This window comes from Drosophila rhopaloa, unplaced genomic scaffold (genome assembly GCF_018152115.1).
Source record: "Drosophila rhopaloa isolate 14029-0021.01 unplaced genomic scaffold, ASM1815211v1 contig_155, whole genome shotgun sequence".
Lineage (NCBI taxonomy): Eukaryota > Metazoa > Arthropoda > Insecta > Diptera > Drosophilidae > Drosophila > Drosophila rhopaloa.
Window position 1 is genome coordinate 9,922,828 of NW_025335034.1, and position 26,442 is coordinate 9,949,269.

Here is a 26,442-nt window from a genome sequence, read left to right on the forward strand (position 1 = left end):
TAATTAGTTTCTCGTTCTCCTAGTAGAAAACATTTTTATGCTTTGACCAGAAATTAAGTTTTTGTAGTGTAAATTACAAAAAAGGTAAATGGATACCAAAATTATTTAAGCTTTGATTAGGTTGTTCAGAAATTAGTAACACATTTGTTGCTCCGGTCGTTGGTTTTGATAAGTGTTTTCCAAAAGTTATATATGTTTTTGGGGAGCTTTAAATTATAAATAACTGATCAATTCTAAAAAGTTTTATGCTTTATTAAATGAATTAAAAATGCAATCTTTCTTAAAGTAGAACCATTGTTCCAGTGTTATAATCATGTTTCCTTGATGATCTGCGGCTTGAAGTCCTGTTTCGAAGCCTTTTCAAGAGACTCCGCATAGAGTGGGAGCCTTTGAGTCATGCGGAAGCCCCAAAAGTCTTTCACCTGGCGACATAGGTTCAGATCAAGTTCAACAACTAGTAAGCCATCTCTGTCTCGCGACAAGCTCTGAAAATATAAGTTGCATCAACATTTTAGTAGTATTCAGGAGACTTTAAAGTCGAATTTCTTTATAAGGCCAGAGAAATATTTTCTTTTTTTTAACCAAAGTTGGAGGGTGGGTTTTTATCTGACTTACCGGAGTCCTCGAACCGTCAGGAGCAGCGACGTACGAAGAACCGTAGAAGGGTCCGAACTCCTTATGGGCCTTATTACCATCCCCAGAGGTGTACTCGTTAGGGAATTGCTCCGTTCCCACGCGATTAATCGGCACAGTGAAATAGCTATTGGCGATGGCGGCGTTTCGTGCTTCAATGCTCCAAAGAGGCTCCGATAGCCGTCCGATCGTGGCCGAGGGATTGAAGACGATCTCCGCCCCATTCAGCCCGAACATCATCCAGTTCTGCGGGTGATGGCGCCCATAGCAGATGTTAATGGCCAGCTTGCCAAACTCCGTCTCGAAGACCGGGTGTCCGGTGTCGCCCTCCAAATAGTACGTGGACTCATTGAAGTCGCCCACCCGGGGAATGTGGTTCTTGCGGTGCTTGCCCAGGTAACGACCGCTGTTCGAGATGACCACAGCCGTGTTCCAAATGGTCTCGCCGTGCTCTATATCGCGCTCCAGGATCGAGTGGATGATCACCATGTTGTAGGACTTGGCCAGCTCAGCAAGCATCTTGGTCGTGGGTCCGTTTTCGGCCTCCTCGGCGAACTCGCACCAGGGGAACTTCTCTCGAGTGCAGAATGCAAATGGCATGGCTGAAGAAAATGAAGAAATGTATTAAATTAATTAAAATTCATTGACGAGAAGACAAAAATAAAATTTAGAGCCTTGTCATGGTAGACTTACTCCACGCTTCTTGGGTACAAATAATATTGCACCCAGCCTCCGCCGCCGCCTTGATCATGGTCTTCACCTTGCTCCAAATGGCCTCCCGCTGCTTTTCAATGGGTTCTGTGGTGGGGATCGCGATTGAGTTCTGTATGGCGCCAACCCTAACAATACGGCGCTTTCGAGTTTGCTCTTCTCGGGCCGTGAAGCGATATCCTTTGAGGTCAAAGCCATTCTCTTGGGCGATGTCTGTGGCACTGGTGGGCAGCTCCAGCGTTTGGCTGCATACAAAAGGTTCGAATATAATAATGATTAAATAAACTATTGAACATTTTTAAAAAATATATTTCATATATATTATAAAAATATATATGTATATATATATATATACAAATAGGTAACAAAACTATTTTTTCCTCTCCATGATTATATTAAAGAATGGTTAAAATATATACATAGGAATATACCCTAAGAGATTAATATAGCTTGGCCAGATGTTTTTTGCTGTGATAGAGACCTCGTTAAAAAATTCGAGGTCATCACCATGTGTTCATGTCTTTGAAACCGGCTGAAGTCGGTTGCTTATCACTCTTACGAATAATCGCAAAAAATAAGAAAAATTTTTGAACTTAAAACGAAATTGAAGATAGTTTTTAAAAGCGCGTACAATGATTGAAGATAGGATTTCTTAGTTCCGATAATATCTGATAAATAAAATTTAGATGTCTTTATATTAATTCAATAATATAGAATACCTTAAAAAATATTAACGTATCAGCATACCTTGTTTGCTTAATTTGTTTTGTTTTGCTTCAAAGAACGATCATTATTCGCTTTGCCAGCTGTTCTCCCAAATATATACATATATTACTGTGTGGATACAACGACTACGAAATAGATTGTTTTAGTTCTATATATAAATGTATTTTGAAATAAACAACTTTGAATGAATAATCAAAAAATATATAGACAATGTTAAGTTGAGCAGTGAATGTTTGTTTAAAGATTAAGATTAAAATATTTTTAGATCTATCTGGAGATATTTTTTATGGCCCCCACACATGATTTTTACTTTGTCAGGCGTTCTAGTCATAATCGCTTTTCAGCTGTACTCACTCTTCTTCCACACCGTACAAAATTCGCTTCACCTCCTTTAGTTCATCAGCAGGTAAGTGCTTTTCCAAGCAATCATTTAAATTTTTTAGTTCAAACGCCGACATTGCTCGTAATTCACAGCAGCACAAAATCTCATCAATTGGATGGCTCCGATTTAATTTATAGACAACCTTTTGCGTTGAGCGCACTCAACAGAATGCTTCTGCCGACGATCGTTTTCCACATCTTATCTCTATCTCTATGCCTCTCTCTATTTTTGTACAAGTTTGTGGATTTTCTCTCAGATCTTCTCTCTACTGTACAGAAAATTAGTATAAAACTACACTCATTGGCATTTGAATAGCATACCCACTCATTTCTTAAAATGATTTGAAAAGATTTCGCATTGTAACGATCACGGATAAATTATATATTTAGACAATGTATTTTATTTAAAATGAAATAAAACAACTTTAAATTAGCTTTTTTTACCTTATTTAAAAATGATAAAGCATAATATGACGAAATATGTTGTAATACATCGGAGTATGTAGGAATGTCTTCTAATATGTTAAATAGTTTAAATATGTGTAAAACATAAAATATTATAATTATAATCACCTGTAGGGTTTCCAACGATTCCTTCTGTCTGTTTCACCGCAAACCACTCTCACAGTTTTAAAACTGAATCAAACTTTGTATACCCTTGCAGCAACGCATTAAAGGGCACATTTCCGCTATTTGCATGAAACTTAGAAAGAGGTCTTTTTTTCATAACTTTCATGGGTACAATAGGGAAAAAGTGAAATATTTTATTGTTTTTGTTATTTTTAAGATTTTAGAATTACGGTCTTACTTTTATACAAATCGAACGGCTGTATCATATAGCTGTCAAAGGAGCGATCGAAAAATATATCGGAAAATATATCATTGTTTTTAACATCGAAATCGAAATAAACAATATGTAGTTTTTGTAACAGCTGCAAGCTGTTCTGTATTTATACCCTTCCATACGGTATTTTTATTTCAGTCTAAAGCTTGCAACGCAGTAAAGGAGACATTTCCGACCCTATATTCTTGATCAGCATCACCAGGAGAGTCGATCTAGACATGTCGGTCCGTCTCTACGCAAACTAAATTATAACTTTGTTGTTTTTAATTACTTTTTTTGTTCTTTAGGATTTGGTAATATTTAAATATTATGGAACTATAATTTTATTTAATTAAAAATCGGACAACAATATCAAATAGCTGCCATAGAAACGATGGCAAAATGCAGCACAAAATCGACATAGCCTCATTGTTTTTCTTAATATAGGCATAGATTTGTAACAACTGCAAAGGTATATAAACTTAACTTACTCCGAGATATAACTATGTTTAACAAATTTAGGATTATGGTTTTAATTATAAACAAGAAAGGAAAGCTAACTTCGGGCGGAGCCGAAGTTGATATACCCTTGCAGAATATTTTGTAAATTATATTCTCCAAAATTATTCATATGATGCATTCTTAATACTCATAAAAAATCCCAACTTTCTAACTTTAAAAACACCAAAGTTATGGCATTTCCAATCGTTCAGTTATATGGCAGCTATAGGATATAGTCGGCCGATCCTTATGAAATTTGGTAGGTCGGATTGATTGGCCAAATATAAAACCCATAGAAAATCCCAACTTTCTAACTTTACAAACACCAAAGTTATGGCATTTCCGATCAATCAGTTATATAGCGGCTATAGGATATAGTCGGCCGATCTTTATGAAATTTGGTATGTCAGATTGATTGGCCAAATATAAAACCCATAGAAAATACCAACTTCCTTACTTTACAAACACCAAAGTTATTGCATTTCCGATCAATCAGTTATATGGCAGCTATAGGATATAGTCGGCCGATCCCGGCCGTTCCAACTTATATACTGCGTGCAAAGGAAAGAAGGGTGTGTGCAAAGTTTCAATTCGATATCTTTAAAACTGAGAGACTAGTTCGCGTAGAAACAGACAGACGGACAGACAGACGGACATGGCTATATCAACTCAGGAGGTGATCCTGATCAAGAATATATATACTTTATAGGGTCTGAGATGCCTCCTTCACTGCGTTGCACACTTTTAACCAAAATTATAATACCCTCTGCAAGGGTATAAAAATGTCAAATATGTCATACTGCTGCCATATATTTCGGAAATTACAAATACGAATTGCTTCATCTCTTGCTTTGATTAATATACTATTTTTTATTAAACTTAAATAAAAGATATCTTTGGTAAACAAAATTAATATTTTGTTCCACTAACCGTAACACCGGTTTTCACATTTTCAATTTCCTTTCGTTCGTTATATTTCTGAATCAGTATTATTTAAAGGCCTTGATAGGCGTAAGTCATCAAGCCTTCAAAATATGCTTGGTTAGCCCGTATAAGCTGATTTTGTCAAATTTGGTAAGTATTGAGTCAGTTTTGCGTATATCCTTGTCAACTCAGCCGAGCATCTCTGATGTCAGCCACTTTGCCTGAAAGCTGACAGCGTTTGGGCCATTTTGTATTAGAAAAGATTAACTTCAAGCCGAATCTGGGTCGTTGGTGCTTGGAGGCAATGCAAATTACCCAAAATCTTTTTCGGGCGAAAACTGTTTGTTTGTCTAGTTCCAGTGCTTCTTGGTACTCTTTTTGTTTTCTTTTCCAGTTGGCAACTCAATTGAGTGTAAAACAATTTCATTAAATTGACAGTCGACGCGTTCCTTCCGCGCACCCAACTTTTCTCAGCGTGTACGTGTGTGGGCTTGTGTTTACTTTATCGAACACTTTCATGGGGACCCAGTGTCCTCCATTTGGCCACATTCATTTATTGAACAGCGGCAGCAAACCCGGTCCCAAACGATCCGAACCTCATCATTGTGGATGTCGTCTGCTCGCCGGTTTTGTTCTATTTTTATTATTATTTTATTGTCTGGTTGCAAGGTCCATGTGGGAGTGGGGTGTGGGGGGACCGGAGCTCGAAGCCCTGGGATCGAGGACCAAGGACCTTCTTGCCATTGCAATTTATCGCATACGCTCTGGAAACATGTTCGCAGGCATTTTTATCATTTCCGCATTTATATGGTTTCCGCTTGAGCTGCAAGCAAACTAAGAAGTGGCTTTCTGCCTTATTGCCCCGAGAATCCGCCATTCGCCGTCCTCCATCCTGGATGTCCTAGCAGCTGGAACAGAAACCGAACCTCGCTCAGCCGAATGAATTGTTTAGGTTTAATTTATTGTACCGAGATTGGTTATGGGCTTCTGGCCGGGTCAAAATCACACAGTAACACACACATTGCACTGCCCGAAATGAATGACACACAAGGGGGAAATCGGTGGGAGGTCCAAGGCCGAAGTTTGACAAAGTTTCAGGTTTCAGTTTGATGACATCAATTTATTCATAAAACCAAGATGCATAAAGATAAATGAAAATGTCTGTGATTTCTGAAGCAATCTAAAACAATGAAAGAAGAATGGCGAATTTCTACACAAAAAGTTAATTACATTGAGTTAGACTCAATATTGAATTTTGGGAGTGAAAAATGATTTTACCAGTGGCAATGGAAACAAAATGGCATGCTAATCGATAAAGAAGCTTTAACTAGCATAATATTTTAATTATTTGCTTAATTATAAATCACGCTTGGAGCAAACAAATTTTAAATAAAACGAAGATCTTGTTTTCAGATAATTGAGTTGTATATCTCAATACATTTATTACCCTATTTAAGTCGGTGCTTGCCAAATTCACAAACATTTCTAAGGCTCTTTGTAACTATTAAGTGCTTATATAAATGAGATTGCTGAAAATTAACAACTAATGCACACGAAATATGCCACAAATAAATGTTTGAAGCCCATTATCTTAAATTAATTTTAAATTGGTAAATAATGACATATTATGTTGATAAATGTAGTACTTAATTAAGAAATTATATTTATTCAACAAAGCTACTTTAATTGTTAATTTTGATAAGTGTTGTCGAAGAAGCCAGACCTTACAAGTAATCTATTACATGAATCTTGCCATATGGGACCTTTAATATGATGCGTTATCATGGAGGGGGTTAAGCGAAAGACTACTCCTGTAAAGTTTTTAAATTTTTGGCATATTCTTTCAGAAATCGGAAAAACCATGATAACGTATTATTTGGAAAGCCATTGTCCTTCTTAAGATAATATACGATTAATAATTTGATATTTGGTATTGTTATTTTTAGGATTTTAGTACTTCGGTCTTACTTTTATAAAAATCGAACGACTGAATCATAAAGCTGTCATAGCAACGATCGAAAAATGTGTAGGAAAATAAATCATTAACTATGATGTATTTGGACAAATGAACAACTTGAACTGTGTTTTCTCATATCAAAAAATCTCCCCTGGCCTATGAGCACTAACCCAAACTTCTTCCCTGTGTAATTTTCAATAAAAAATATAACACTGGAAAGGATAGGAAGCAAAAAATTACAACTCTTACATTGTGTCTGCTGCCAGTTCTCCTCCATTAAAAAATGGCAAAAAGGAAGAGAAGGGCCAGAAAAGCAAGGGACACAAAAAGGGGCAGCGAGACTTGTTAAGGGTCAGTAATAAATCTCGGCAGCTTGTGCTGTAACTTAAATTAAATGCTGCAAAATCGGCAGGGCAATGGGCATCTCGTGTGGACTTTTGACAGCCGCAAAGGAAAACTACAAGGAAAATGTAAGAAAAGAGAAAAAAAAAACCGCGCCGCACGCAGGCGACTTGAAAAATGAGAGACAAAAGCGCACTGAGACGTGAGCTAGGCGAAACAAGAAACCAAATTAAACAGAATTTGGAAAACAAGCGGCTAAATATGCCGCAATTGCTGGCTCTGTCAGGAGGTCTGCTTTGCCCGTCTGCCATTTCTCAGTTTTTGCATATGCAAAAGTCAGGCAGCCAAAAACGGTCTGCACGTGGCAAACAAAACTGTTGGCCACTTTCTAGCAGAAAAACGGAAAATTTATGGCTGCCAGCATTTGCGTGTTGGCAACTTTTTTGGCCACTCTCCACCTGGAAAAGATGAAAATATTACATATCCCACACGTAGCGCATAGAAGAGTTAAATTGGTAAAAAAAAAACAAAATGCAAACAAATGAGTTTTCCTATCAAAACTCCTTTATAATGGGGTAAACTGAGCCCTCTCTGACTATTCAATTTGCGTTAATGGCTGAAATATCGGTAGGGCTCAATTGGGGCCTCTCAGTCATGGCATAAATATTTCACCGGCAGGGCAAAGTATTTCGCAGGAAAATCGGCTTACATCTAATTTGATTTTGCTAAATTATAATTTCATAGAATGGGGCTAAACAAATTCCGTTTGATTTATTTCGTTCCGGTGCGTGGTATTATTCATGATAAATTGGAAGCTAAGCGTCAACCGCGTTGCCTTTCATTTTCACTACAATTGGTTTTGGCCAGACAATCAACGCCGAAAACTAATCTAAAATTTCCCACCAAAAACTGAACCAAGGGGGCCGCCACCGTCGTAAATTAATATCATGGCGAAACTATAAAATTGAAATTATGGCAACATCCAACTAATGAACAGCGATAAAAATAAACACTGGAGCCTGGCTCTTGCAAACTGCCGGAGAAAGTTCGCCACTTGCACCTGAATGACTTTCGAGCCAGCTCCGAAACTATGTCAATACATTTTGAGCCTGGGTTCAGAGTCATTGCTTCGAACTCGTCCAAAGTTTCTGAAGTTTGCGATGCGAAACGTGTAGCATGCTCTTGTGCGTCTCTTATCGCAGTCGACTGAAATCCGACCGTTCTCACGAGCACTTCCGAAAGGTCTCAGAAACCGAAGGCACTTCGGAGCTTTGGTTCTCTTAGTTTTCCTGGCTTTGCAGACTCTCTTAGTGTGAGAGTGAGCAGGGGATATATTGCTTGCGCCGCGAAAACGAGATGGCAGCCATCAGTCCGCACCACTCGCACCTCGAAAGCTCCACGGCGAATGCCACTTGTGACTCCTGGGAACAACAATCCTTAACAAAGCAAACTGACTTTGAGTTTGTCAACAGGAGGAATATAAATAGGGAATTCGACGTTCAAAATTCCTCATCTACCCTAAAAAATAGAAGGCTTTAAAAATTGGAATCATTTTTTAATACTGCAGTTTGAGCAAACCGTAAACAACAATGCCAATAGATAAACAACTTTTAAATTTAAAGAGGATACATAAGTTCCAACTCTTAACAATATATCAGATTTATGTCTCAACAGTTCTTAAACCACATAAAGCAGCGATATTAAAAAATATAAATTATTTTTAAAGACTATAAAATATCCCGCAAAGTCAATTAATTATGTGTTTTGCAAGATTTCTAGGGCTTATCTATTATCTATTCTAAGTTCTCAGCACGGTAAGTTTAAGTTTGAATTCCTTTTTTTAAGTGTAAGACTTGTGTTTGTGTACGGGTGCGGGATGCACATGCAACATTTGGCATTGTTGGTAGGCGGTGTTGACTTGTTTCCTAGTCGCCGCTTGCTGCTTAGGGATTTGCGATGGCAAATGAAAGGGTGCAGTGGGGAGGGGGAAATGCATTTCAAGTCCGCTGGCCACCGTTGCTGTTGTTGTTGATTGTTTGTTGTTTGCACCGCTCACACGCACACCAACAACAAGGCGACAGCTGAGTGGGACACGTCTGAGCCTTTAAGCGGGGAAGAATGTGGGTTAATGGGTTTTTAGTTGCCCTTTTCATTACTCAACCGGCACCCACATACGCGCCAACTGCAAATTGTTGTGTTCTGCGAAATGCTAATCAAATTGCATTCCACCCGCTCCTTAAGACGCTACAGATATAGGTACGGCCCTCAAGTTTTAGCCAAAGTTTGATTGCCTTTCGGCCAGGGTAAACACCTGCCCATTGTGGCCAAAATCCAATAAGGCCCATATTCTCGCAAAGTTCTAGCCGCATATTAATGGCAACAGTTTCCTTTTTCACGCTCCGCTGATTAGCATGTAAAACGCGTAAGCTACGCACACCATAAAAAAGAATGACTAACGAGAAATATTACACAAAAAAAAAAAAACAATTCTATGATCGATTGGTTCAATTGCAATACAGTTATATACTAAAATGTTTCAGGTGTAAATTAGTAGGTATTAACTTATGATAATACAAAATCTAGTTTTCGAATACATAACACATTTATTACCTTTTTTCATATTTTTTAAACTCGAAGTGCAGTGCTCAAATAATAATCAATCTCCCAATTGTTTTAAATAGTGAGTTCAATAACTAACAAATTAGAACGCAAAAATTAAACATTTTATTAATTTTGTCAGTGCACATTAACCTTCAAGAGAGTGCACAGCTAATTCAAATTTAATTAAATGACCGCTCTGAGCACGTGGAAAACCTTCGTTGGGATGCGGCCAGGCGTTGGAAAATTCGTGGAACTCGTTGCGCCTTCCATCGCTAATTAAATTAGCAACCGTATGCATGCAGGGAACGATTTATGAATTACACTCCGGTCCGAAAAGGTGCAACATGGAATGGAGGTAAATGGGAAATGCTGCACCGACCAAACCGTAAAAATGCCACACAAAACGAGCATTTTCCTAATTGAACATGTGTCCGACATTCAGGAGCACACTATATGCAAGCAATGCAAACACAGACCCAAAGTACACCTTTCGCATTTGGTTTTTGTTCCCACTCCGGCGCTTTACAGTTCATTAATATTGCGGGGCTGCAGTGGGGAAGGTTTATTGGAAATTAAAAGCCAACTTCATTTGTGTTCTAGCTGTGCTTGCCTCACTCTCTTCCGTGGGTGTTTTCCCATTTCCCTAGGGCCAGCTAATTTAAATTTTTTGCTTGTTTGCTGCGGAATTTATGCTTGACAGAGGGTGGAGACCACACAAATTGAGGCATAAATTCGGTTGCATTTCCATCTTTTTTTCTTGTTAATTTAAACATTGCCTTGGCAACAAATATTAACTAATAAATATTCAAGCTCAGACTTTTTCCACGTCAAGGTAATGGGATAAATGTTTTGACAACTGAACAAGTAAGCTAATATTGTTAAGGTAATAACTGTGCTATACATAAATTTAATAAAAATTGCTGAATAGATAAATGCTTCCTCTAAAATTGTCATACAGTTTTATAATGAATGTAATGTAATGAATTAACCGGAGAGAAACGTTATTATGTGGAAAATAAAAGATTTTAGTTTTGTTAGTTCAGTCCTTTTTTAAGATACATAGTCAATGTTAATTTATATGTAAAACCAAATTTAAAAGGTGTTAAATTTACAAATAAATACTCAGGTTGCTCAAGTCAGCCTTGATGTTCCCTTAAATGGTTTTATATATTGTTAAATCCAAAATGTCTTAAATATTTAAAATTACATAAATGGTTAGCAATTAAGAAAAACTTTTTGCAAATTAAAATAAACCTTTAAACTATTTCTAAGTTAGCGCTTTTTGAAAAATTCCAAAACAAAGATATAGTGCTTTAAGTTAACCGTGAAGACAGAAATGTTTTACATTTTAAACCAAATAGAAAAAAACCGAGTATTTTAAAATGCATTTCCAGTTTAAAGCCCAGTCGTGGCATTTAAAAAGCCCATTTCGTAATAACTTTAATGACAGACACTGGAAGGGCACTCAAAAGTGTTTTTAATTTCAATTAATATACAAGGCTCGAGGGTTAAATACAGACCCGGTGAAATCGACTCACAAGTGACTCGGGTCCTTGACCAAGACTCAACTCATCTCAATGGCTCCGAACGGAAATCAACTCAAGTGGCTTCTGGCTTTGATGGCTGTCCAGTCGTCCATCTGCAGCTGCACGAAAAAAGAGGAAAAGTGGGCGCAGCTAAGGGGCGATCAGCAAATGCCTTAAAGTTGGGTTAGACTTTCGCTGCTGGCCAAGAAAATTAGCAGTGATACCCCATCGTCGGCTTAAGGGCTCCTGCGCCATAATGCCCTCATTAAGGGTAGCTAAAGTCAAAGTTTGAGCGCTGGAAAAGAGTGTTCCGACATGTTCCGAGCTGGAATGCCCTGCCCTAGCAGGAAAATAATTTAACAATGCTCAGGGACTGCAGGACGGAGTGGAGATGAGACGAGCATGGAGCATGATGACAATGAGGACCCTGGTGCATGCAGCTATGAAAATGGCAAAGTGCTGACCTAAGCCCACAAACAAAACGGCACACTACACGGACACACGCAGAGGACCAGACAACAAAAAAGTGTCACAGCAACTCAACACAAAAACTCAAATTCCGAGGGCTCGGGTCGAACACTCCGGCCAGTACTGAAACAGAGCCCGGTCATGACGAAGTGTCAGTGGCTCAGAGCAACGAAATCCCTATGTAGCCAGTGATAAGGCCAACTACAGAGCCACGTGTTTGCTTTTCAATTTGTGCCAGCAGCGGGCTGCGGAATTATGAATAGGCCGGCACAAAAACAAAGCGCCCAACAGAGATAGACATCGTGAATGGGCCAAGTGGAACGGCTTTCTGGAGGCGACGAGGAGCCAAGGGTTGGCCAAGGGGGCCATCGGGGGTCCACGGAGCGTTAGAGCCTTCATTGAAGCTAAACAGGATGCGAGGTGTGGCGGGGAGGGATTGGGATTGCAGGGACGGGATGTGAGTGGACGGGGTGGGAGGACCACGCTTCGATGCCGACAGCCAAAGGAAAACAACTTTTGCAAAAGTTGTACTCGATTTGTGTTCTACTTTAGAGCTCCTGTTCGTCCTCTTCTTTCCTGTTTTTACATCACTACTTATGGCAAGCTGCAGTGCATGAAATGCAAATGTTAATCTGCAAGGATTCAAAGTCGCTTCGGCTGAGCACACAAATTTCATGGAAGGCCCTCTGATTGCTTCAAAAATTAAGGTCCAAGAGTTCGAAATAAGAACTACCTAACCAGAAAATTAAGCTAAAAAAATTAGAATTATTTTAAATTTTTATTTTATAAATAGGATATGGAGCAGATTGGCTGATAGTTGTGTATTCAGTAGCAATTTATCAACAGATTCTTTTTTACTTAATAAAAGCATGAGTAGTATAACTTAAGTTTTTTAGGGCTTACATATTTAACATCTTTAATCATCCTATTTTACAACTACTTACTTAATTAATTTAGGTAACAGTAAGGAGTAAACACACTAGCATTATTTTGCGATTTTTATTTTATAAATAAGATATTATTTATATTATGCTACAAATGGTACAAATTCATAAGCATTTATTAGTTTTGAATTCAATGTCAGAATTTGTCAGATAAGTCAATAAAAATGATCTATTACTTTGAGTAGATTTTAAAAATTTTAATTTAAAAAGGACCATTTCTTACATACCCAGAGCCTAACACTCACATACAGACATACATAACAGTCCGAGAGTCACACACATGTAACAAAAATATACGATTTAATAGATCGAAACATAAAAACTCATCCACAGAGATACACATCCACCCAACACCAACCTTCAAAATGAGCGAATCGATTGAGCGCAAAACCCTGATTCAGGAAAAGAGAAAACTCATGGAGGAGAAGAGGATGAGCATGGGAATGAAGTCATTCTGCGCTTCTTTTGTCGGGACCAATTTCCGACTGAGTGAGGAGCCGCAGTACTCGTTCTCGGCCATGATAAAGCGGCATAAGGCTGATAACCAATTTGTTGATGTTAATTATGAGGACTTAGAGCAAGAGGAGTATGTGCCCATTTATCAAACTGTATTCTTTGACGACAAGGACCCCGTGCATGAACCCACATTCTCTAAGCACCGCATACCACTGTAAGATCGCCAAGAAAATTAATGTCAATCTTTCATATATTTTCCTCTTACAGGCAAATACGATGTCTGGAGCGGTACCACAATTCCAAGCGGGAGTACGCCCAGCAGTTCAAGCGCGAAATTAAACTCCTGATCGACAATCAGTCTACGGCCGAGAGTGCCTGGCAATTCGTAAGGTATATAAATAAATATGTTAAACAAAGAAACAATTCCCCGGAAATTCAGGAAAAGTTCAAATTTTATTTTATTGATGAAATTATAATTAAATAATTAACTACCAGAAAAAGATTTTATACAATATTGAAATGAATATCTTGATTTCATTTGATACGAATTACATTTCTTTGATAGTGCACAATGAGCTGAATCATTTTCTTAAATAATAAGGCACTCATACTAATGACTTTAATTACAACATTAATATTTTATAGGACAATGGCTTATACCACTCTTTGGCCGCCGCTTCATACAAGAAAAGAACTAAAGATTTTTGAAAAGGATTTTTGCAAACTTTCTCCTACTGAGCAGCATCGGTACAATAAAATAATGGCGACAAATTTTACATGAAGGCTCTGAAGTTACACATGTGAACTATTTATAATTCCAAGAAAAATATAATTTTAAGAACCTTAGTGTTTTAACCCCTTTCGATTTTTATGATTTTTTTTAATATTATTTTTTCAAATCAATTTAAAGCAAATTAAGTCCGAATTTGTTATCCGTGACCCACATTAATCAAAAAATGTTGAACCGACTTCTTGAAAACGATTTGAACACTTAATTTCGATTTTATAAAATAATGGTACTCAAAAGAAAAGTTACTATCTGTATATGTTTTTTAATCATTTATTAAATTTAAGATCAAGAAATTGATGATTTTTATCTCATAGAAGCTCAAATAATAAGATTTAAGCCAGGATGTTTCGGATGCTTTTAAAATTAAACGACTATATAATGGATAATGGATGGCTCGTACCAAACTCAACTTGATAATTATAAACATAATATTAAATAATTTATTATTTAAATTCTTAATTTTAATAAAAATATTTGTATTTCTTGGCTATAAATAACAAAGAACTGCTTACTTATTTATTTATTTACTATGTACTAAAATAAATGTTATTTTATTTATAATTTAAAATAGCGTTGCAAGATTGATATTACTAAATAATACGACAAAAGACAGTTGATTATTAAAAATAACGCGTTGAATTCTATTTGAGATATAACTGATAGTAAAATAACGTCGGTGGAAATCCAGCAAAAGAAAATTTGTGAAGGAGAAGGCTATGCCTTACTGTATCAATCGCCCTGCTAAAGTCAGTAAAAATATCATCAGCCTAAGATTTAGTAAGGAGACTGCGGTGAATAAGTGAACAAAAACATAAAGTACTTTTAAATTAACCAAATGGCCTGATAAAAATTACAGGCTTAACGACAAAATGTAAACTGTCTGAAGGTGGAGTGGCGAACACGTCCAATAGATTGAATTCAGTGTTCTAAAATATGATTCCTAAGATATGATTTGCAAGCCTAATTAACAATTAACGAATAAAACCTCTTTTTTGGTTAAAATTTCACAAATTGTTGTTAAAATATGCGCTTATTTCTTGCTCTTCATACCATATTGCTTTATTTCATTTTATTTTATGTGTTCAGTGAACAATTTTCTTTCTAATCTTCCTAACTATTTTATTATTTATTTGTTTTTTTAAGTATATTTTTATTAAAAAATTTAAAAAGTGTTGTGCTACCCATGTGGCAGCTTGACCAGGTTGTAAATATAATATTGCTAATAATAGGTATTAGACTTCTGCATGAATGTACTCATTTGTAGCATAACAGATCTGTACAGTAGTATAGTGTTCTTAAAAATACTGCACTCATTCTTTACTGTACAGATGAAGATAGCACAACATTTTCAGTGTACTTACTTCGAGTGAGTAGAATATATGGTTGTAGTCTTCGTGAGTGAGTACAGCATTTGTCCTTTTTTAAACACGCAGTGTGTTGACTGTGTACAACTGTGCAGATGAGTGCAGTCAAAAATTGCCACCACTGAAGACATGGTAAATAAAATAATGTTTCTTCATTCCAATATTAATAACTTGAATATAGATTCTTTAATAACATAAAATAATTGTTACAATTAGTTTTAATTAAAATATTAATAATTTCTAAATTCTTTATTTTATAATAAATACATTTGAAACGAAAATACAAATCAAATTCTATGACATACATACACACGATTTTGGATGCATTCATGCAGAAGTCTAATAGGTATAACATAATATACATATCACATTTCAATAGTATATATTTATAATACTTTAGAAATTTTAATTAATATATATATTTATAATTTTGAGATCTCTTTCGATGTCTGTAGTTCTCATGTACCAGGGGGCATTGCAAAGTAATCTAACGATTTTACTTTGTGCAACTCGAATTTTTATACCCGTTACTCGTAGAGTAAAAGGGTATATTGTATTCGTGCAAAAGTATGTAACAGGTAGAAGGAAGCGTTTCCGACCCTATAAACTATATATATTCTTGTTCAGGATCACTAGCCGAGTCGAACTAGCCATGTCCGTCTGTCCGTCTGTCTGTCCGTCTGTCCGTCTGTCTGTCCGTCTGTCTGTCCATATGAACGCTGAGATCTCGGAAACTATAAAAGCTAGAAGATTGGCATTTTGCATGTAGATTTTAGGAGTTCCTACGCAGCGCAAGTTTGTTTCAAAATGGTGCCACGCCCCTCTGACGCCCATAAGCCACAAGCTGTGGCCACAGATTTGATGATATTATGAAAATTTTAATTGATATGTATTTGTTTCGTCAATAAATATCGATTGGCCTAATAAAAGTTTGCCACGCCCACTCTAACGCCCAAAATCCCATTAAACGCTTAAGCCTGGCTAGCGCCTACATTTCCGCCTTTCATGGCGCCATCTAACGGATGACTTTGGAACAGCTGGCCAAGGTGCTCAACAGAGTCAACGTTAATTCTCGATAAGGATTTCTATTAAAGGAAATTGCGATGGTTTTCATTTGTCAATACCGAACTATATCCCAAGAACTATGCAAATCAACTCTAGTTAGCCAAATTTGAGGTCTGAGTCAAACAATGGCGTATGTGTGTATGTATGTAAGCATATACATATGTATGTATGTATTTACATTGTACACAGTTGCAATTGCCCGGCAATTATAATATTAAGTTGTTTAGCTGAGTAACGGGTATCTAATAGTCGAGGCACTCGACTATAGCGTTCTCTCTTGTTTTAAGGTTCGATTTAGCCGTTAGCCGTAGACTTGTAGCTCGTACTTCCATATTGGGCTTAAGATGTTTGCCAGTGAGAGCTTATTTCTCGGAGACAGGAGCCACGACATCTTGGCTGCCTTTGAAAGCAATGACTGCTTGATCATTATTTTATGTCTCTGAAATGTAAGTTCTCTGTCCAAAATCACACCAAGGTACTTATAAAAAGTCTCGTGACGAAAAGTAGTGCCAAGCATAGTGATTCCAGTCAAAAGGTCTTTTCGCAAATGTGACACAAGCACATTGGCTGCAATTAATGCCTATGTTCCATTCAGGTGTCCACTTTTCGAATCGTTACATACTCCTGTTGTTGCAATGTCTATGCTTGTACTCCTGACCATCACCGCAGAGTCGTCGGCACACGTTGCAATAAGCATGTCAACTACATTCATAGGAATCAGGCATATCTAAAGTATACAGCGAAAATAGAGTCGGGCCCCATATACTGCCTTGGGGTACGCCTGCGGAGATAGGACGTTTGGACGACTTCTTACCGTCGACAACTACACTAAATTCCCTATTTGATAAAAAGCTTTTGATAAGGATAAAAAGCTGGGCCGTTAATAGAGTCTTTAGCTTGCTCAGAAGACCATCATGCTATACCCTGTCAAAGGCAACTGTATACATTTTGTGCTCCATAGCTTCCAAGGCAAAGTTTACCCGGTGAAACCAAACTGCCACTTTGGAATATCTCTACATGCGATTTCAAGTTTAAGAACTCGATCCAGTAAACAATAATTTTATTATAACCATTTCCTGACTAAATTGGTGATGCATATCTTTCGGCGAAAAATTTCTTGTCTAGGCAGCGTTAGTTGCTCTGAACTGGTAAAAGTTGCAGTTCTTGTTGCTAATTTGTTTTAAAAGCCAATTTTTAAAAACATTTAGTTTGAGTTAAAATTTGAGGAATCTTAAGGCTTTTATACTTTAAAGAACATTTTAAATGCAGGAAGCCAAAAAAAGATAAATTTAAAAAAAATGTAGCTAACATTTTGTAAAATGTTAAAATGTTAAATGTTAAAATGTTAAAAAAAAATATTTCTGTTCTTAAAAAAGAAAAAATAAGAAACAAATTTTAGACTTAAGGCCATATTCAAATATAATTTTGTTTTGTTTAAAGGCGAAAGGTAACGATTTTTATGAGTAAGCCTCGATTATTAAAGAACATTAGTTTTGAAATTGTCGCAATTTACATCATATGTATCTCAGCAAAAACTTCAACATATTCGTGTTTCAAATTCCAAAGAGAACGTATACAGCTCTCAGCACTCTTAAAGCTTTTTACCGAGATCTCTTTCTCAGCTGGAACAAGCTAAGCCTGAGCCTCTCGATCGGCTTCGAAGCTTTACTCGCGACCTCTCTCTACCGCAATCTCTCATTGATTATCATCTCCAGTCGTATTTAAAGGTCTCCCATCCGTCAGCTCGCGATCAGTTGTCGGGGCGTCTCAAAGGCGGTTGTAGTTTAAGTTGCCTTCCCGGTTTTCTGGTTCGAGGTCGGAGTGCGTAATCGCAAAGACGCGTTTTGATTGAATTAGCTGGAAATTGTGTTATTACGATTGCGGGAAATATCCCATACGATGAAGTCAAAACTCCAAGTAATTTGGATTTTTTGGACAACCTGCCTTCTGCCGTTGACCGTTCTACAAAGTGCGCATGCCCAAGGAAGTTAGTACCAAGTTGCATGTGATTCACTCAGAGCTGACTCATTAATTGTACTTATCCAAGCTAAGCTCAGTATCTGAACTAAGATTCAATGTGATTGTCAGACTCGATTTTAACAACTTTCCCATGTCAATGACTTAAAAAAGTGCCCTTGTGTGCGAATACTGCTGAATGAATTTAATGGGTACAATCGTCCCACAACAGATTACATTATCAAGCTATTTGTGTTTTTATATTAGTAACTTATATTATTCTACACAGTACTCAATGTTATTTTATTTAAGACAGTAATTATAATAATGTTAAAGATAATGTAACTCAAATTTCAAAAATATTATAATTTGAATCTAAAGTATGCCACGCTGTGATGAATCCATCCGCTAGCCAATGAAGTACCCATCAAAATTATTGATAAGCTTAACCTGGGGTACCAATATAGAGATGTCTGTATGATTCACAAAACAAAATAAGTTATTAAATATTTTCGTTTGAACTGCCTGGGTATAAACGTTCGGGCTTTCCAAAGCAAGCTTTGTTTTCTTGTTTAATAAAAAATGTAATTGATTTTTTAAACTATCTAATCTACTGCTTAGTCTGTCGAAATCCAAACCAGACTCAGGGAAGATGCCTGTCTATCTACGACTGCCCAAGTCTGCTTTCCCTGGTTCAACAAGCTGTTGTAGGTCCGGAGGACAGGCTGTTTCTTCGCAATTCCAGGTGCTCAAATGGAGTGGGCCAAACACCATATGTTTGCTGCACAAGTGATCGGGGTATTAGAGCTCAGGAAACCACCTCAGCGGCACCACCAGTGACGCCTACCAGTTCAAGTCAGCAGGGTCAGCAAGGTCAGGGCAACCTGCTGCCCTCGCCACCCAAGTGTGGGCCGCATTCCTTCAGCAACAAGGTCTATAATGGCAACGACACGGCTGTGGATGAGTTCAACTGGATGGCCCTCCTGGAGTATGTAGATCGTAAGTTCTATCTTAGGTGATATGATGGAGTTGTTACTAAATGGATGTATTTCTCTCTTCAAAGGTAGAGGACGTCGTGAGCTCAGTTGTGGCGGCAGTCTGATCAACAGTCGCTATGTCCTCACAGCTGCCCATTGCGTCGTTGGGGAAGTAGAAAAAGAAGTGGGTCGCCTGTAAGTAATAACTAAATGACTCAAAATCCTACAGATTCTGTAAAGAAGGAAAATTAAATAATACAAAAATACTTATTTTTAGTTAAATAAAAAAACAACGAAGTATAAATTAATAATGTAATATTAATAATAATTAATAATATGACATTATTTTCAACATTCATTTCTTTTTTGACTCTTTCAAAAAACCGTAATTTACAAAATCCATTTTGTTTGTACTGAAATGATTACTATTTGTGTGTGCCTGTAACAATGGCGTCGAACACATAAAGACACAATGTATGTCTAAAGCATAAAGTGCTTTTCATGTCATTTATTTTAAACTAAATTCTCTACGTTTTGTTTGGCCATAGCCCTGCACCAAAATGACCAATGTTGTGGAGTATTTTTGAGTACAAAAAATAAGATTCGAACTTAGTGTGAAATTTTACAATCTTGTTTTTTACTGATAAGTAATAAACAAATTTTAAATGCAGTTGTGTTTTTCGATAGTCTACCATATGAATTAACTTCGTATTACTATTGTCTTGTTTAGCTCAAACTTTATAAATGGAATCAATAACTTTGCAAAAAAAATTATAGCCCTTAAACTTTTGATCAGAGTAGGATAAAAGGATTTATTTTATTAGCATAGCAAAGAGACTTCTACACCACAATAAAGACTACTAATTTTATTCCAGCACGTTTTTAGAAATCTAGGTTCATTTTATTAGGCGCGCTTTGATTAGTTATACCCGTTACTCGTAGAGTAAAAGGGTATATTGTATTCGTGCAAAAGTATGTAACAGCTAGAAGGAAGCGTTTCCGACCCTATAAAGTATATATATTCTTGATCAGGGTCACTAGCCGAGTCGATATAGCCATGTCCGGCTGTCCGTCTGTCTGTCTGTCTGTCCGTATGAACGCTGAGATCTCGGAAACTATAAAAGCTACAAGATTGGCATTTTGCATGCAGATTCTAGGAGTTCCTACGCAGCGCAAGTTTGTTTCAAAAAGGTGCCACGCCCCCTTTAACGCCCACAATCGCTTAAATACGATTTTAAAAATTTAAATATTTCGGAAAAGTAAAAATGCAGTTATATTGTGTTTATCAATACCTATCGAAATGTAGAAGAAATTTTTCAAATCGGACCATTCGTTAAAAAGCTATGCGTGATCAAAGTTTCTATCTCCATCTCCCTCGCACTCCCTTTACCTGAGTAACGGGTATCTGATAGTCGGGGCACTCGACTATAGCGTTCTCTCTTGTTTTAAATTGTTTATTTGAAGTTGAATAGGTTTCTAAATTTGACTATTGGATGATGTTTAGTTTAAAACGAATTTTTGTGATTTATTATGGCCTCTACTGATTTTATATAATTTCACCGACATGTTTTGAAGAATTTAAGTAATTAATGTTTCTGTTTTCTCTTTAAGTTTATTTAATATTGTATATCAAAATGATTTGAACAAAATCAATCTGGGAGTTGGAGCTTATACCATTTTTCGTTTTCCCGTGTTAATGAAAAAATTAATTAATTGAACTGACATATTTCAGCACTACTGTTCGACTGGGCGAATACGACACCACCAAAGACATAGATTGCATAGATGACTACTGCAACCAACCTATCCTTGAAATGGGAATTGAACAGACCATAGTGCATCCTCAATATGATCCTGCCAACAAGGACCGCATACACGACATCGCCCTATTGCGACTCGATCGGCCCGTTCTACTTAACGAGTATATCCAGCCAGTGTGTTTGCCTTTGATCAGCACACGACAAGCCATCAATCCGGGTGAAATTTTGGTAGTCAGTGGATGGGGACGAACCACTACTGGTGAGTTTAATGATAAAAGCCTTAAAATGGCGAGGACCTAAGACGTACTTAAATAGTGCATAGCTCTTGAATAACTTTTCGAATTTATAAGAACACAAAAAACTAGAGTTCTTCTAAGACTTTACTTTTGTTTAACTGCAACTGGTCCTATTAAAAGAAGGGTCCTTATTAAATAACGAATTTGACTACTAAATTTTTTTGCTGTAAATTATTATATATTATTATTATAATTATTATTATAATATTATTTTACGCGCTTTGTTTTCATTTGTTTATTTGATATTCAATAGGTTTCTTGACTTTCAATTGCACTTTGGTTGGAAGAGATTTTTTCTGATAAACCTTATATATTCGTTAGATTTTTTTTCCACCTTCTCAGTGAAATAAGAAAATTGGAATTGCAAACATCTTAAGTCTGGCCAGATTTATGGCAACTTTGTAAAGCAAAGTTTATTTGCCCTTGCTAGTTTAAGATAATGTCTTTTTAAACCAGTCAATTTCCTAATTAGTAATTTTAGAGACCAATTGGTGATACTTTTTTAAGCTCCCGACCATATGAACTAGCTTAAGAAATAATATTATTTTTTAAATAATATTATTTTTTTACAGCCCGAAAGAGCACGATAAAGCAGCGTTTGGACCTTCCGGTAAATGAGCACGATGCCTGCGCACGGAAGTTCGCCACGCGCAATATCCACCTGATCAGCTCGCAGCTCTGCGTCGGCGGGGAATTCTACCGGGACAGCTGTGACGGGGATTCCGGAGGACCTCTTATGCGGAGGGGGTTCGACCAGGCTTGGTACCAGGAGGGCGTCGTGTCCTTCGGCAATCGCTGCGGACTGGAGGGCTGGCCGGGAGTCTATACACGAGTTTCCGACTATATGGACTGGATCCTGAACACGATTCGACCCTGAGGAGCGCAACGAAGGCCGCTTTTGTTCAAATGATGTTTTAATTAAAGTCAAGTCGAGAGTGTTTTTCGGGTCTGGGCGCCCATCTTTTAATTAACTTGCATTCAATGCGATTTTATCAGCTGCTGTTGCCCCGCTGCGTATACGTAATGCGCTTACAGCCGAACGTTTGCGGTAATTAAAACCGGTTTTCCCCGTCCCCGTTGGTAGGAGTCGAGTGGAATAACTTTCGAGATGCGGCAAACTTGCCCTGCAGCACCTTCTTAGCGCTCTCAACGATTTTCTATGCAATTTGGCAATGAATTTCTATTATGCAAGCAGCGCTTTTCCAAGTATCTCGCGCTTCCCATCCCCAAGCTTGCACTTGTTTGCTGGCTGATTGCATTGCAGCAGGCGTGGCGAGGCTGGAAAACAAAGTAGACAATGGCTTGGCCCATTAATTGTGTGCGCGCAGAAAGGTTAATGATGCCTGCAGGAACCAGTTAGCACGGACAAAGGGGTGGTGCGCCTTTGTGGCTTGGGTTTCTTGACCAAATTCAATGTACAAAGTTTAATGGAGTCCCAAAAATAAATATAATAAGTATGCAAGCATTTTAAAGATACTCGGAAAAGGTAAACTTTAATATTTAAGTACACCACCCTCAATATTAATAAACGGATTTTCAAATCTTACAATTTTAAAATAAGTTGCATTGTTTGGTTTTTGGCGAATGCCATGCAAACGCAAAACCAACTCACCCACCCTCGAGGATAGTTGAAATAAAACGATTAAATGTTGTGTAATAGACGCAGATGTGCCTTAAATTATCTGTATTAACATAATTTGATGTCCCATAAAAATAAGTTTCTCAATTAGAAATATCGATTTTAATGTCAAACATGTATATATGAGGATATAAACATTTTGCTTAAATTTAAAGGCGAAAATTTACCATGAAGCGATATGCAGATAACAAGGTACAAGGTTCTATCTCCAAACGGAATGACCAAATTATATTCTTTTTTGTACCCGTTACTCGTAGAGTAAACGTGAATATTGTATTGTTTGGAAAGTCACGGGTAGAAAAAACATTTCCGACTCTATTTAGTATATGTATTCCTGATCAGGATCAGCAGCGCAGTCGTCTTGTCCATATATCTGTCCTTATGATCATCAAGCTCTCGGAAACTATGCTCTCTCTTAGCTTGTAGTATAGACACTGGATTTAATAATCCAGGCCAGTACATAAAAAATCACTATAGAGCAAATAACATTTCACCTTTATTTCAGCGTTATCTTGTTAACGTGTAAGAATATTGTCGGTGCTTTTCATTTTTTACGATGTGGACTTTATTTATTTTTATACCCTTGCAGAGGGTATTATAATTTAGACATCTCCGACCCTATAAAGTATATATATTCATGATCAGGATCGCCTCCTGAGTTGATATAGCCATGTCCGTCTGTCTGTTTCTACGCAAACTAGTCTCCCAGTTTTAAAGATATCGAATTAAAACTTGGCACACACCCTTGATCAAGGTATGCGTAAATAAATAAGACTTGGAAAAATTCATGTCAATAGCCTTTACACAGCGTTAAATATCATCAATTCTTGAAAGGTATATCCGATTGTTCCTATGGGAGCTATAGGATATAGACGTCCGATCGACACGCGCTTTTACCTTGATCAAAGAATGCATAAAAAAATACGATTTGGAAAGATTCCAATTCCGATTGTTCCCATGGGAGCTATAGGATATAGACGTCCGATCGGGGCTATTTTCAAACTTGATCTGCGTAAACATGTTTTAGGACGACTGTGAAAGATCGCTAGCTTTTAAACTGATCTCGCAAACGGTATTGAAACAGACGGACAGACGGACATGGCTATATCGACTCCCCTATTGATCCTGAGGGTCGGAAACGTCTCCTTCACTGCGTTATTTCGTAGCAAGTTTTAAACGAAAATATGTGGCAATTGAAAGTGTCCGAACTTTTTACTTTTTAAAGTTTAAATATTTAAACTGGCTTGGGCATAGCCTAATACTGAATCGAGACACATCTAAAATAAATCTTATAAAATCACAATAATAAATTTAGATAGTTTGAAATGTTTTTCCAAGTGCAGTCAAAAAAATTTGTTTTTAGTAAGTATATTTAGCAGGTATGGATTTTGATCGCTTTTTATATTCGGATGTTGATGCACTGTGATCACCGCAAACAAGTGGCCCTTAAGACACCAAGCAGTGCTTGTTACGCGCGGAGCATAATAGGCGTAAAAACGAGATCGCGAGAAGTTAAAAAGCACAATTCTCAATTTTGGGCATTCCTATGGTGTGAAAGTACCTAAGTACATAAAACAGCTTACTATATTACATAAATGTTCCATGTGGCTTACTGAAAATGTCGTCTCAAAAAGAAATGGTGGTGCTACAAGAATATGTACTTCAAATAATTGGAAAGACAGAACCCCAACTAAAAATATTAATAACGAGGACGGAAGCTAACTTCGGCAAGCCGAAGTTTTAATACCCTTGCAGACTTTCCCGAAATTGCTAAGCCTGAAAAAGTTGCCAAAGGAATAAGTAAACTAGATTTGCATCGTTTCATGTCAATTGCTTTTATACTGCAAAAATGTCATATAACGAGGACGGAAGCTAACTTCGGCAAGCCGAAGTTTTAATACCCTTGGAGACTTTGCCGAAATTTCTAAAAGTGAAAAAGTAGCGAAAGGAATAAGGTAGACATAAGTAAACTAGATTTGCATCGTTTCAAGTCAATTGCTTTTATACTGCAAAAATGTCATATACAAATAGAAAAAAGGGATACTTTCGCAGCCTTTAACAATTTTTCCTATCTTATTTAAGATATAGACTTCCGAGCGGCAAGCGCTTTTACCCTAATCAAGATATGCGTAAATAAATAAGAATTGGAAAAATTTATGATAGTAGCTTACACACTTCGCGAAATATTCTGATAATCATTAAATTTGGACCGATTTCACCCTATTGTTCCTATGGGAGCTATATGATATAGACGTCCGATCGGCACGCGCTTTTACCCTAATCAAGGTATGCATAAAAAATACGATTTGGAAAGGTTTATGTTTATAGCTTTTACACTGCGCGAAATATCTTCCATTCTTGCAAGTCATATCCGATTGTTCCTATGGGAGCTATAGGATATAGACGTCCGATCGGAACGCGCTTTTACCTTGATCAATGTATGCATAAAAAAATACGATTTGGAAAGATTCATGTCAATAGCTTTTACACTGCGCGAAATATCTTCCATTCTTGCAAGTTATATCCGATTGTTCCTATGGGAGCTATAGGATATGGACATCCGATCGGGGAGGTTTTCAAACTTGATCTGCGTACACTTGTTTTAGGACGACTGTGAAAGTTTCAGATCGCTAGCTCGGAAACGGTATTGAAACAGACGGACAGACGGACGGACGGGCAGACGGACAGACAGACAGACGGACATGGCTATATCGACTCCCCTATTGATCCTGATCAAGAATATATATACTTTATGGGGTCGCAAACGTCTCCTTCACTGCGTTACAAACTTCTGACCAAAATTATAATACCCTCTGCAGGGTATAAAAAGAAAGGAAGCAAACTTCGGCAAGCGACTACATTTCGATTTCTATGCATATTTCTAAGGAATAGAAAAACAGAAATATACAAATTTGTTAATTTTTATTATACCCGTTACTCGTAGAGTAAAAGGGTATATTGTATTCGTGCAAAAGTATGTAACAGCTAGAAGGAAGCGTTTCCGACCCTATAAAGTATATATATTCTTGATCAGGGTCACTAGCCGAGTCGATATAGCCATGTCCGTCTGTCCGTCTGTCTGTCCGTCTGTCCGTCTGTCCGTCTGTCTGTCCGTATGAACGCTGAGATCTCGGAAACTATAAAAGCTAGAAGATTGGCATTTTGCAAGCAGATTCTAGGAGTTCCTACGCAGCGCAAGTTTGTTTCAAAAAGGTGCCACGCCCCCTTTAACGCCCGCAATCGCATATATACGATTTTAAAAATTTAAATATTTCGGAAAAGTAAAAATGCAGTTTTATTGTGTTTATCAATACCTATCGAAATGTAGAAGAAATTTTTCAAATCGGACCATTCGTTAAAAAGTTATGCGTGATCAAAGTTTCTATCTCCATCTCCCTCGCACTCCCTTTACCTGAGTAACGGGTATCTGATAGTCGGGGCACCCGACTATAGCGTTCTCTCTTGTTATATTAAGTTGTTTAGCTGAGTAACGGGTATCTAATAGTCGAGGCACTCGACTATAGCGTTCTCTCTTGTTTTTTAATATTTTTTTTTTGTCTATGGGATGATGCCCGATTTTAATTTAATTAAGCCCGTAATGC

At 37.2% G+C, this 26,442-nt stretch overlaps 3 protein-coding genes across 3 annotated transcripts; 2 read left to right on the top strand and 1 right to left on the bottom strand.

Moving 5' to 3' along the window:
* Positions 1-231: 231 nt before the first annotated feature.
* LOC108053086 (beta-ureidopropionase) lies at positions 232-2,606 on the bottom strand. Its single transcript, XM_017135662.1, has 4 exons — positions 2,425-2,606; positions 1,327-1,589; positions 616-1,235; positions 232-485 (listed from the first exon to the last, which is right to left on the bottom strand). The coding sequence occupies exons 1-4, from the start codon at positions 2,526-2,528 to the stop codon at positions 312-314; spliced, it is 1,161 nt and encodes a 386-aa protein (XP_016991151.1). The 5' UTR covers positions 2,529-2,606; the 3' UTR covers positions 232-311.
* A 10,089-nt stretch (positions 2,607-12,695) lies between these two features.
* On the top strand, positions 12,696-13,848 carry LOC108053088. Its single transcript, XM_017135665.2, has 4 exons — positions 12,696-12,804; positions 12,857-13,207; positions 13,261-13,383; positions 13,639-13,848. Exons 2-4 carry the CDS (start codon positions 12,903-12,905, stop codon positions 13,772-13,774), a joined length of 564 nt encoding a protein of 187 aa, XP_016991154.1. The 5' UTR covers positions 12,696-12,804; positions 12,857-12,902; the 3' UTR covers positions 13,775-13,848.
* Positions 13,849-17,979: 4,131 nt separating this feature from the next.
* Positions 17,980-22,139, top strand: LOC108053085 (serine protease 7). Its single transcript, XM_017135661.2, has 5 exons — positions 17,980-18,199; positions 18,790-19,167; positions 19,232-19,340; positions 20,878-21,164; positions 21,774-22,139. Exons 1-5 carry the CDS (start codon positions 18,112-18,114, stop codon positions 22,076-22,078), a joined length of 1,167 nt encoding a protein of 388 aa, XP_016991150.1. The 5' UTR covers positions 17,980-18,111; the 3' UTR covers positions 22,079-22,139.
* Positions 22,140-26,442: the final 4,303 nt, after the last annotated feature.

Coding starts and splice junctions, on each gene's coding strand:
- LOC108053086 (XM_017135662.1), bottom strand. CDS start 2,528: ATGTCGGCGTTTGAACTAAAAAATTTAAATGATTGCTTGGAAAAGCAC. Junction 1,236..1,326: donor TTGTACCCAAGAAGCGTGGA/GTAAGTCTACCA, acceptor CATTTTCTTCAG/CCATGCCATTTGCATTCTGC. Junction 486..615: donor CTGACGGTTCGAGGACTCCG/GTAAGTCAGATA, acceptor TTATATTTTCAG/AGCTTGTCGCGAGACAGAGA.
- LOC108053088 (XM_017135665.2), top strand. CDS start 12,903: ATGAGCGAATCGATTGAGCGCAAAACCCTGATTCAGGAAAAGAGAAAA. Junction 13,208..13,260: donor TCTAAGCACCGCATACCACT/GTAAGATCGCCA, acceptor TTCCTCTTACAG/GCAAATACGATGTCTGGAGC. Junction 13,384..13,638: donor AGTGCCTGGCAATTCGTAAG/GTATATAAATAA, acceptor AATATTTTATAG/GACAATGGCTTATACCACTC.
- LOC108053085 (XM_017135661.2), top strand. CDS start 18,112: ATGAAGTCAAAACTCCAAGTAATTTGGATTTTTTGGACAACCTGCCTT. Junction 19,168..19,231: donor CCTCCTGGAGTATGTAGATC/GTAAGTTCTATC, acceptor CTCTCTTCAAAG/GTAGAGGACGTCGTGAGCTC. Junction 21,165..21,773: donor ATGGGGACGAACCACTACTG/GTGAGTTTAATG, acceptor ATTTTTTTACAG/CCCGAAAGAGCACGATAAAG.